The sequence below is a fragment of the Aptenodytes forsteri genome, unplaced genomic scaffold (assembly GCF_000699145.1).
Source record: "Aptenodytes forsteri isolate BGI_AS27 unplaced genomic scaffold, ASM69914v1 Scaffold71, whole genome shotgun sequence".
NCBI lineage: Eukaryota > Metazoa > Chordata > Aves > Sphenisciformes > Spheniscidae > Aptenodytes > Aptenodytes forsteri.
Genome location: NW_008795923.1, coordinates 1,657,121 through 1,670,508, shown reverse-complemented (window position 1 = coordinate 1,670,508; position 13,388 = coordinate 1,657,121). Strand labels below are relative to the sequence as shown.

Here is a 13,388-nt window from a genome sequence, read left to right as displayed (position 1 = left end):
CGTCTACATACACAGTATTTCTCCTATGTGAAGATATGCTTAATCCACTTATTTTCTTTCTGTCTGTTTTCATTCTTTTATTTCATTCTTTATTTCATTCTTACATTGCCTTTTTTAAATTTTTCTCTCTTTTCAGCAATCATTACCCAGAGTTACTTTATGTCCTTGGAAGTGTCAGATTAACTTTAGTTGCCCACTCTTTGCATTATAGTCTGTTAAAAATGATGCTACAATCTAAGAAGTATCACTAAAAATAATGTGTCTTTTTGCTCTTAGCAATGGTGCATGCTCCTAGAACATGTAGATTTACTTGAACTTTTGCATTTGAGTGCACCCTGCTGGTTTTCTCTATGCTAGAAAGAGGGAGATTTTCTCATCTAAATATTACATTCATGTGGTTCAGTTTCTTCAGTCTGAATCTAGTGGCAAAAAGTAATTAATCAACTTTTCGTAGAAGAAACCTTTACAGAAAATTGTGGAACAGCCTATTAGTCTCAGTTGTGATTCATCTAATTTCATATATCTTGCTGGGCATAAGAATTAACATGTTTTGACAAATTTTAATGCATTATGCCTCATAATGAATGAAATCACATCAGGCATATATGAAATACTGAGGTTGCTGAGTTAAACTGCAGTTACTTTGAGAACATCTACATGTTATATAAAAAATTAAAAAGTTTTTTGGTATTGGAATTACATTTTTCTTCTAATCAAGCATCTTTAAATTCACATCTTACAGGCGCAATATATATTTTTGCATCAATGTGTTTTGGATCTGTTGACAAGCAAGGGAAGTAGTCAGCCCATATGTTTTGTAAATTATTCGACTGCAAAAGGGATCTATTGACAAGCAAGGGAAGTAGTCAGCCCATATGTTTTGTAAATTATTCGGCACTGCAAAAGATGGACTCTCTGGATGCCATGGAAGGTAAGGAGGTACAGATTGTCTCAAATATTATTTTTTCCTAGCAGGTGCATTGACTTGTCCAGACTAAGAAGCAGAAACAAATACTTTGACGTGCATTTTTTGGCTTCAGAAGTGTAATTTTCTAGCATTTTGCTGCCCTTTAGTCTCCCTCATGGTAATAGTCGTTGCTCAAGCTTTCCACTTTTTTCCCTGCAATATCTTTTAAATTCAGCCGAAAGAGTTATCTGCCATTAGTTACTGTTTGTTTACAAGGCAGGTTAATGTAATGTATCTGTTTCTTTTGTAGGTGATGTGGAGCTTGAATGGGAAGAAACTACCATGTAAATACTGAGACTAAATATTAAAGCTAATGCGATTTTGAAAGTCAAAGTCATATTTTTCTAAGCACAGGGGCCAAAGTGAATTCCCCTATTTCGATGATTAAAACAAACACAGATGATTGAAACAGCTTTTCTTCTATCAATGTGCCTTCATAAATATGTTAAAGTATTTTATTCAGATCACTGAGCAATAATGATTTGGAGTACTTTTGCACAGACTGCACTTCTGGTGTTATAGGAATACTGCATTCAGTATGTATTTAAATAGAAAGTGTGTTTGAACATATTCCTTTTTTCCAGTTATCTTTGTAAAAGAAGAAAAATGAGCCAAATAGGATGTAAAAATTTCATATTCCCATTGAACTTATTTTGGTGTGAATTTGCTGTGTTCTTTGTGTTTTGGTTTTAAGTAAAAGCTACAGTTCTTTGAATCATTCTTGCTAGATTGGTTTCAGTGTTGTCAGCTCTTGCAGATTAATTCCAATACCATCGCGGTGATCTTTACCTAAATGTATGTTCTTGGGTTTTGAATCTTTTTTTACGAGTGGTAGCATATCAGCTCACGATCCTGAACAGCTGAAGAGTCACCTTCTGACATGGGGAGGATTATTCAGCTTTTACACAGCACACAGTAGCTCTTCAGGGACACTTGGGGCTATTTAAGCTATCATAATCAGTGGGTTGTTTTTTTAAATATACAATGGTGATTGCATATGTTCAGTGCTGAAGAAAGTATTTTACATTCCTGCTACTTTTTAAAGGAGGTAGAAGAAAGTAAAACTATAAATTTATTATATATTGTAATGCATGTTAGATTGACTTGAGTAATAGAATGTTTATAATTCATTCACATTTCTTGAATAGAACACTGTTCAGTATTTTGAAAGGTTACACAAAATTTAATAACTATATTTTATAACAGAGTTGTCAAGTAAAAAAGTTGTTGCTCCTTTCTCAGGTTTGGCGAATCATTGTAGACACTGAAAAGTATGGGAACTAGTATTTGGAGATGTAATAAAAGAAAACGTCTTCCACTCCCACTGCTTATCATTATCAGAAATAAATCTGAAACAGGAATGAGAGAAGCAGGAAGCTGTTACCTGAGAAGCAAAGCAAAAACTGGTAGAGTAGGAAGACTATAGAGAGAGAATTAAACTGCGTGCCCAGGTTTTACATGGAAGTGACAGCATTCAATTGATATTATTGGGGGGGGGGTTTGCTAAGTTTTCCTCTGTGTAAAGAAATGTATCATTCTGAATAGTACTAAAGCTGTGACCTTAATCTGAGATGCAAAACGTAATATGCAAAGATGCAAAGAGACTTTGGAGTTGCCGTCTTATACTCTGTTCAGACGGAAGAAATCCATAGCCTTGTTGAGGCATCAAGCTCAGGAAAGTCAGACAAACCTCTTTAGAACCTTGACAGACATATGTGTGTGGGTGTGTTTGTGCGCGCGCCCTCTGAACAGAATAGTAAATGAACAAAGCTTTTCCATCTCTTAACTGCAGCTACCAGACAGAAGATGCTATACAGTATGTAACCTGGTATTTTTTCATAAGTAAATGACGGTAGGTATTTGATGTCTTTCTAGAAGCTGGCAAGGATGGTGCAGTGAGGACCCTTTGTAATTTAGCAGAAAGTGCCAAATATCTAAAATGAAAATCAAAAGACAGCATTTAAGGAGGTGGAAATGGTCTACAGAGATATTTTGGGCACTCTGTCTTTCAGGAAGACTGACGGTATTGTAAACATCACCTGTCAGGCTAAAAGGAAAACAATGCCTTTTAAAGCTGGATAGAGGGAGAGAGAGGTGATGTCCACAGCTGTTCAAGTCTCTGGCAAAGCATTCGGTACAGCTCTAGTTTCATTTGGTTCCTATGAAACATGTGTTCTTCATTTATTATACATGTACTTTAAAGTATTCTGACAAATTGCTTATAGGGACTTACAGATGTTTTTCATGATCTGTATTTGTACTTGGTAGCAGTACATGCAGCACTGTGATAAATTGACATTATAGAGTCATAATCTTGTATAATCTTATATCCACAATGGTGGAATATCCGTATGTGTGTCATTCCTCTTTCAATTGGAGGAAAAAGCTAAGAAGCCTTATGCAACTTACAGATGAACTCCAGAAGTTCCAAATGTGCTTAAGTGTTTTCTTTTATAAAATACTTCACGATGAAGATTCCTACATCCTCCTTTAGGGGACCTGCCTGTGGTCAAACACGACATTCAGTAGCATGCTTGTTTGACAACTTAGTAAGATACTAGAAAATGTGACTCTCTTTCCTGTAGAGGCAAAGTGAAAAACTGAAAAGTAATTAAAGTGGTTTGTTGTACAATTTGATGTAAGCAATCTCATACGTGCTACCTGGACACATTTTGTATTGTCTTTAGGGTAAAAGCCAATATTCAGCGTAAACTGGCCACAACTCGTAAGATACATGGTCAGGGAAAGAAATATCTCCAAGCAATTCTCTCCAAGAACTGGTTTTCAGTATAAATACAGCAGTAGTTCACTGACCTTCTCGTGTGCCTGCCAATGATTTACAGGGATAGGGGAGCATCTGTATATCAGGAGATCCCCCAGACCTCTGTTCAGTCGTGAAGAAAGAATTTCCACATAGTCTCTTGTCTTCTAGCCCTCCTTCCTTTATGCAGTGGCACCTATGCTGGTGCTACTGACAGAACTGGAGATCTGGAGACAAGCAGAATTTGTCCAATTGCTATTTTAAGAATATATATAACACAGCACACCATTTTCATTTTTAATTTTGCCACTCAATTTTCTACAGATTCTTGCTGCTACTAATATAGCAAGAGTATACTCTATCAAAATTAGAAACTGAATGAATAAAAACTGGAGAAGAATACACAAATTCTATAGGATGATTACAATTGTATTGAAATTAGGTCATACTGTATTAAATTATTCGGGCAATTTCTATAGAGACTGATATATCTCCATACATAGAAGAAACAGTCTTTATATATATATTTATAGCCAGTTCTGCTGGATATCATTAGAAGAGGCTACTGTCAGTGCTCTCAAAAACTATTTACAAAAGTAATAGAAAGACAGCAGAGCATCACATTCATGTTGAATTTAAAGCACTTTTTTATACTGTTAAAGGAGCTGATAAAAATAATTGTGCATTCAAACTTGTTCTTTTACTGTATACATGGAGCTATTCAGTAATTTAATTTCATATCATTATGTGAAAGATTAATAATGTCTGTTAATCTGTGTAATACCATCTGTGTACTGCTGCAATACAAAGGATGCTCATATGCAGTTGCTAAGACAAAGCAGCAAAGAGCAATGAATCGCTCATATTTCATACTAAGGTAACGTGACAATGTGCTTTCCTGGTTGCATACAGAAATTCCAAAGCCTCCTAGATGTGGACATGAGTTTGCAGAGATTCGGGACACAATGTCCTGTGAGGTCTGTGGGCGGAAGAGATCTTTTTCTGAAAATATTTTGACAGCAAGTTAAAATAAAACTTGAAAAGTAGCGGTTTCAGAGTATGTATTACATGTATATTAAGCATTACCCAAGATCATTGTCTATCCATGGAAATAAACGATAAAAATAGACAGATCCAAATTCATTTTTGTTTTAAGAACTATGAAAAGTATCCCATTAGCTCTCTGTTTTAGGGGATATACATATGGTAATAATGAATTCAGCGTTGTTTTATAATTAAGCTACGTGCCCATCCAGTGCTGCAAAACTTGCAATGCATTGAGTGCAGTAGACTGTAACTGGAAACCGTTGACACATAGTGTTGGACATACCCTTGTCATCTGTGATTTTAAGGAACTGAGTCATAGAAAATGTACTGAAAGGTGATCCACTGTTTCACCATTTTTCCATGACTGTTGTGTCACCACCCTATGTATGGTGCTGAAAACAGTCCTCCCGATACTGTTCTTCATGTTTTGTTCTGTTTTCTAATGCTGTATTGCATGTCGATATGTGACTGTATTAGAAGGAATTGTAAACGGTAATATGGACCATCTGAATTCAAATACTGCGGGCATGATCTACAGGCATACATCATTCTCAGGTAAGGTGTGTAGTGGTCTTACTTCAAACCTTCTGTCTGTCCCTTTCCCTGCGAGTTGATTTCCAGATGACATCACGGAATATCAGCTGCATTTTTGCACTGGCTCTTGCCCAGAACACAGTTTCTGCCCTGTCCTCTATGTGGCTATGGTTACGAGGTATGAGACAAGTGCAAACCTACTTTTGTGCTGATCTCAGAGCTGAACTGTGGTATCAGTTGCATGTCTGTGCAGCATAGGCACCGTATGCAATTGTAAGGATAAACTGGCTTCCTATCCAGAAGTTCCCCCTACTGCTGTAGTAAATTCTGATATAAATTTTAGCACTGGTCATTGTTCAGTGTCAGCTGAAGACAGCAAGATGGATCCAACGTTTGATATTTTGCATGGCAATTCTCTTTTCCCAATAACTTTTCCTAAACGATGCTGAACTAATTACTTATTTTAATTATTTCTTCTCACAGCTCCCTTATCATGTAGGCCCTTTCTCAGATTCCACTATGTAAGGGAAACTGAAAATCAATGGCTTTTCAGCACTGAATACCAATGTCTATGAGACATTTCACAGATCCTACTTCATCAGGCAAAGTTTGGGATGAAGTTGTGCCTCTGTATTTCAGTTGAAAGGCAACATTTAGAAGGTTTCTGTTATATTTGGATCATCTTACTCTGCTTGTTGATTGGTGTTACCAGGGCGATCTTTTTGTAGGATGACAGCTGCACCCAGCCATCCACTGGGTGGATCATGAATAAACCATTCCAGTACTCTTTACAGTCAATAAGGAGCTGAAGGAAGTTTTACAATGATGTTCCTAAAATATTTTGCAGGAGATGGAGATCTGGATGATATAAAAAGAATACTTGGATACTGGAAACCTAATATGCCACTAAAGCTCTGCCATTCACAGTTGCATTCCATGAAGCCTGCTGAGCAGGAAGTGTGTCCTCGAACACACAGAGCATATTTGGGACAACATAACACAACCTTTGAGCTGAGTACTGCAAGATACAGGGCACTCTTGCCATCCATGCAGGAACACACTTAAATAAGCTTTACCATAAAATGTCCCCAGCTCACCTGAAAAACCAAACCACAGGAAACACCTATTATGACAGCGAGTAACAACTTTTGTGATTCAAGTTAGTGCTAGGAACCAAAGGACTCTATTTAGTCAATTCTTTAACTAATCTTAAATATATAAAGAAATATTTTGGCACCACAAGTGTAGAACATGGGCAGACAGAGCATAGACAGGGAAGAGGATTTTCTTCCACTAATGGAGGCATAAGCACAAAAGTAATTAAACCTGTACGTGTCTCTCTCTCCCTCCGTCTGCTGTCTGCGTGTGCTCACCAGTTGGGGATAACTGCAGATAAATAGCATTTATCCACTTTTAATTTGATTAATATATTGATAATCCCTTTCTCAGAATCCAGCATGAAACAGTTCTGTGCCTTTTTATTTACCAGTCTTCTGTTGGCGTTCACGATAGGTCCATTTAATGACTTTTCTTATGGAATTCTACTAATTCTGTGTTAGTGTTACAGAGACAATACAAATTGTGTGAATCTGGGCTTGCCTATTGTGCAAAGAATTCTTAAATGAGCTGCAATGACATAATACTGCACTCCAGGCATGGGCAAGGAATTGACCTGAGGAGACTGGCTGCCTAGCCTGTAATCTTACTCCCTTTTGAGAACACGACAGTTACCTGACAAGGCACTGTCCCAAGGCAGGGAGTCCAGAAAATGTTCCCAAAGCTGACTGACATTTATATGTAGGATTTTAATCTGAACTTTTCTCTGCTAAGGATAGATAAGAAAATTCAGAGCTAGCATTGTCACTGAAAACGTTACTTATCATCATGCAACTAGCTAAAATTCTATACCTAGTGCAATAAGGCAAACAGATACCCCTTTCCAATCTGGACATTATACCTTGAACACTAAAGATCACTGATTATCTGTGATTTGTCTTATGTTCTTCTTTGGCGTAATACCTTGATGATGATACCTAGTTCAGCACTCTAAATCTTCCTCTATGTTAGAGTTGAATTAATCTTGCCTAGTTTTAGTTATATAATAGTTGCATATAGAGTTTAAGCCAACCATCTTCTATTATTTTCAATGGGGAGACATGGACATACAGAGAGGACAGTTCATGCCAGATCTAGAGCAGATGTCTAAGAGAGGCACACCTATACAGAAGTGAATTTACTTTGTGTCTCTCTGCTTTGGCTATAGGAGTTTAGACAACTCAACTACCTGCCAAATACCGTATTCTGTAAATTTCAGCAGAGAAGAGCCTCTAAACAAAATATACCCTTTGTACCAAATGTACAATTTAGTTTTACTTCAGTAGGAAATGGAGCATCTATGCAAATAAGTCACGTAATTCCTGGTTCAAATCCCTATGCAGAGAAGAGTAAGTCACAGGAACTCATCTTTGCTGCTTAGGACACTGAGAAGCAAAACCTCTCATTTAATTGGTATTAATAGTGCCTTAAGCTTACAAAGACATACTGTCTTCTTCATGGTTCGCATTCAAAGTTTTTACGTTTCTTTTATTTATATCTCTTTTTTCTTTTTCCAAATGGGAATTTTGAAATACTGACTTTGGAATAGTTACAGGTTTTCTTAGGGAAATCCTGAGCTGACCTGATAAAACAGCCAAAAGGAGGATGCTTTGATAAAAAATGTTCTATAGTAACGGCCATATTATTTCAATTCCTCAAAAATACACCTACTTCCTGTGGGGTGGCCATTACGTTAAGAACATATCTACTAAATATACCATACACTAAGAATGTGACTGAATGCTTAAGAAGGCAGATACATTTATCACTTCTTGATTTTCCCATTCTTTTTGCCCTTCCAATTCTTCTTATCCTTGACTAGCACTCCTAAGCAGGTTTTGGGGATGTATCAGGTTGCTGGTTAATGGAGATTAATTGTGTCAGCGATACTAACTCTGTACAAAATTTAATGAGACAAACATTCCTCTCCTGCATACTGGTGTGCTCTCTCTGAAACCAGAAGGGATCCCTGACATCACTACCAGAGCCAACTGGCAGTCAGAGAAAGATGGTCCTGTGCTAGTGTGGGAGAAAAGCTGTGCTTAGTTCCAAGTTTTCACAAACTTTGCATGCCTGAAACAAATCACTTCATTTCTGTGTATCTCAACCCCCTATGTCAAAAAAAAAAAAAATAAAAAAAATAAAAAAATTGCATTACACCTTTTTTCCTAGCATTTATGTGTCCTATCTATTTATATTTGGAAGCTCTGTGGGGAGAGCAGTTTCTCCCAAAATGTCTTTACACACTCCTATCACAACTAAGAATACTTTCAAAGTAATAAATTCTTTCTCCTATCAACGTCATCCCAAAACAAACAAATGGCCAGTAGATTGTCAAGAGCCACTATGGACAGCATTGCTGCCACACAATGCTCGTGCTTTGCTTTGCCTTCATCATCCCTTCGGTTCTCTCATCTTGACAAGAAAGAACAAGCGGTAGGCAGTGGCTCTCAATACGGAGGGCATTAGCTAAGAGAACATTTGCAGAGAGCTAACTTCATCTTTCTGGAAAGGTTCCAGATGAGCACCGCAGGAGCACAGCAGGAACTTGTCACAAAAGGCATCTTCCTTCTTATTCAGTCTACGGGCAAAAATCTCTTGGCTCTGTGTCTGGAATAATAGAAGAATGACAAGAATTAACTTAAGATGCCAACATTTTTCCTAACTTGTGATTGCTCTTATGGTATATCACATCCACACATCCTTTATCACACATGCATGCACAAGCAGATATTCAAGCTCTTGAAAGTAAAGGCACATCTGAATTGGTCAGGTCAGGTGTGACTAGCTTGCTTCAGTTTAGCAAAGGGAAGCACGACTTGGATTAATAATTATGACCATTAAGTCTTGATCTACAGAAGTAATTTATTCTGATTTAAAAAGAAGAACTTGCAAGGGGTCAGACTGAAGCTTTCCTTTTTTGAATGTGCACTGGAACAAGTGGCAAGTTGCTTTAATGGAGCTGTGAAATACTTTGGGCTCTCATATTATCTGGTTCTCCAAAACCAGGAAAAATGTTCAGCAGGGTCTTGTAAGGAGACTTCGTGAAATACAAAATTGCTACGACAGCTGAAAGAAGGAGAATGCTTCCATTGAGAGAAAACTAATGAACAAGTGTCAAAATGGACAGTTGGTGTCAATTCCAGAAGGATTTAAAACTTAGACATGAGCTTGAAGAAACCATGTTAATAGAGCCAATATCTGTATGAAAAGAACCTTGTACTTAACAAAAATCCATTGTGAACAACATTTGAAACAGCATGTATGAAAATGCTTAGGAGAAAAGAATAGTGTATTAATAAAATATGGAAATACTATATTCTACTGATATGCAACATCATATGATGTGTTTTCTTTTTTCCAGAGAAAGACATTCCAAACATAAGTCAGAGTTCAGGATTTTGATGAACTTCGGTAAAAAGTTCATCTTTCCAAAGAAGCAAATCTCTGAGCAAGCCCTTATGGTTTTGTTTCTAAGAGATTACAAATGAAATGAAACAAGACTTCTATTACTATTTTAAAATAAATCTTTATGATCTATATAGAATATTTTCAATCACATTTAGGAAATTAGAGTATATACTGTAGAAGAACTATGTATAGTTCTTCTTAGAGAAGGACTGCAAAAATAATTTTAAGCTTTATATTTCAGCAGAGGCTAGCCTTGTGTTGCACACAGCTTACACACAATTCAAATAAAATTTCCATGCCAAAGAAATATCTCATGACTGGCAATGAGGGTCTGCTGGCATTGCTGGGTAATCAAAACCCCTGACTCTGGGCAGAAGTGAGCCCGCGGATGCTGTTGAGGCCAACATCATCAAAACAGCCCAGACACTCAGCCCAGTCCTGTTTCACAATGGAGCAGTGAGATCACAGGGCAATCAATGCCATCTGCATGCGAGCCTTTCCAAATGTATGCTCTTCTCCTGCTTGTCTGTATACTAGAAACACTTGTGGCTCTTGGGCACAGAAAGTTTTCTGTGTACAGACCAGACAGATTACAATCCACTCCATATTCCCTGAAGCCCTTTTGTGTGTGAAGTTGTTTTTTTTTTCTGTGTGTGTGTCTGAAGGTCAGAGAGAGCTATTGAGAAAGGAGTAATGACATACAATAGGAGTTGGCTTGTGCTAGAGAATTTCAAGGACATTTAAGTGTTACAGTGCTTAACTCTTGGACATCCTGTTGTTCAGCAGACTCCTTAGCTGACAAGTGCCCAAACTCAAAGCATGTAGAAAAACAGCCACTTAAGAAAGGCACTCTCAGAAATCATGAATGGGACTTAGGAGACAACAAGGGCTGACGATGCAGATAAAACATGGCAAAATGTACGTGCCCACACAGCTGTATGATTGTCGCGCTCTCCTGTTAGGGAATCATCATCTAATTATCATTTAATTCTTGTCTAATTCAATTGGAATTGCCAATTCTTATTTCCCCTTCTAAAAAGAATCCAGGAGTAAATCTCTAGGCTTGCATTTTAAGCACTCAAATAACATGTAGGAGACACTGATTTATTTTCATCCTCTGCTTGATTCAGAACAGGGATCTGTTTATCCTTGTTTACCACATCTCAGGCAAGTATGTTGATCCCTGGCCTAAGGCTGCCAGGGAATTACATGTGCACTATCTGTCTTGCCCCAGTAGTGCCACTTTCAAGAATATTCAAATATTCATTCAGAAAGGGATGTAGCCTGAGGGGGGCAGGCTCTCACATGAAATGTGGAAGGCAGCTGTTCAAACACCCAAGTACAGTATAAAAAAAAAAATTACAGGAGCCTGGCTGGATCTTCTTCCTCCCTGCAAGAGCTCTGATACCTAGACTGCCTTTCTTTTTTCCATCCTTAATTCTCCGCAGTTATCCCAAACAAAGTAGAATTCTTTCTAATAGGGAACAATGACAGCATAGTTCATAGCAAAATAAGGGAAAAAAAGTCTTAGGAAGTCCCATAGTCTGTCATATTTTGCTTGAAGGCTACATCGCTCTTAACGGAGGTTTACATAGCTGCTGCTCTGCAGCTAAGCCAGTCTGGTGTTTTTCCTTCCATCAGGAGACTTATCTAAATCTGCCTTGTTATAACTAATTTCATGGGTTTTTTTCTATCCACATAATCACCAGCATCACTTTACTCTGTTCCTCCTTGCAGCAATTGCTTACTTGTTTGCTTGATCACTGCCAGCACTTTTTCTTGACTTTTCTATTCTCTAGTCTATACCACCACATTCATTCAACATTTACTTTGACAATGTTTCTAAGCCTCTCATCATTCTTGTTAGCATTCTGTGTTTTCTCTAGTTGTACCAGCTGTATCTGTTTTGAGATGCAGTGCAGAATCTGAAAATGGACACAGAATTACAGCTGAAGTCTTACCAGCCTAGAACAGGACGGAAGGACTACCTCATGTGCCTCCTTCCTGTCTGTATGTCCTAGTAGGATGTGTGGGTTTTTTTCTCAACAGCATGACATATGTTCATCTCACGATTCACTGTAACCATCAGTTTCCTTCTTTTGTAGAATTACCACCTACCTAGTTACTCAGTTTGTATTTCTGCAGTGATCTGGCTTGCCTAAGTGCTTATTGGTGCCCTTGTCCTTGTCAAATTTAAACCTGTTAAAGACCATATTTCTATTCATCACAATCAGTTTGAAATCTAAGCATGTCCTCCAACAAGCTGATAATTCACACCCTCTCTGTGATATCTGCAAACTTGATAAGCATATCCCCTATTCCATCATCCGAGTTATTAATTAAAACATGAGTTCCCAGAGTAGAACCCTGGGAAGTCCCTCATTTGAGAGTTCTTTGATGAGTTTCCAAGGAGTTGAATACCCATAGGAGTTTCATTCTCCTAGTCTTCATATGAGGATGTCAGGTAAAGCTGTATAAAAAAACTTCATTAAAATCAAGTAAGTGACTTCCGCTTATCCCATAACCACCAGAATTGTTCTCCTGTTATGGCAGGACAATAAATTGATTTGGCCCAGCTTATTCCTGAAGATTTTTTAGCCGGAACAAGAATACTCCATGTTGGCATTATTCACACCTTTGTATTCTTCCAGGTGCACACAAATGTTGTATCATTTTCCAGTATTTTCACAGAAAGTTAGGTTGAACTCCTCATCTACAAGTCCCTCTTTCCTTCTGTTTAAGGATATGCATTACATTTCCAATCTCTACTCTTCTGCAATCTCACTCATCCTCCACAAGTTCTCAAAGATATCAGGAAACGGCACTGAGAGCGGTTCAGCCAGTTCTCTAAGTAGACTGAGGCCAGACCAGTTTCAACATGTAAGTTAATCTAATTATTTTACCTCTTGGTTTTCCTGTCCTGTCCTGACTCTTTCTCCTTTTGTTACTAGTGCTAATAATTGTGTTAACCAGCTAAATGCACTTCATCTTTTCAATATAATTTGAATTGACAGAGGCATTAAGCACAGCATCATCTGTTAAGGGCTTTCTCTCCGGTCAGGCTCCCTTAGTTCTCTTGCTATTGCAATACTTAATGAAAGTTTCTTCTTACTTTTTATGCCTTTTGATAATGATTCCTTTCTTTGTCCTTTGCCTTTCTGATTTTGTCCTAACATGTCTATGCTGTCCTTTCTTAGTTCTTTCTTAGTGTCCAGCCTTAGTTCTGTCTTCTTTTGTTTTTCCCCTATCTTGTTCATGACTGCTCTTCCTCACATTTAGAACAGAACATTAGAATAATGTAGGCTGGAAAGGACCTGTGGAAGTCATCTAGCCCAGGGCCAACTTCAAAGTTTGATCAGGTTACTCAGGGTCTTGTTCTGCCAAGATCGCCATTTGTCTTATGGTTTCACTAAGAGGTAGGTACAGTCTTGTCAAGAAGAATGACATTCTGGTGAGTCCTGAACTGCTACATAAAACGCCCCTGCCTAAGCTGTGTTCAAGGTCCAATCTAGAAAGTGTGTTCTGGGTAGATCTGTTCTAGGTCCTGTCAACATGCCAGGCAGAAGCCCATTA

General features: G+C 37.9%; 1 protein-coding gene across 1 annotated transcript in view; it reads left to right on the top strand.

Moving 5' to 3' along the window:
• PTPRQ (protein tyrosine phosphatase, receptor type Q) overlaps positions 1–1,255 on the top strand; it is a 109,319-nt gene extending 108,064 nt beyond the window's left edge. Inside the window, exons 44-46 of the mRNA XM_009284939.1 lie at positions 743–780; positions 840–931; positions 1,218–1,255. Coding sequence (XP_009283214.1) covers positions 743–780; positions 840–931; positions 1,218–1,255 — 168 coding nt within the window. The remainder of the gene's footprint in view (positions 1–742; positions 781–839; positions 932–1,217) is intronic.
• The last annotated feature ends 12,133 nt before the right edge of the window (positions 1,256–13,388 follow it).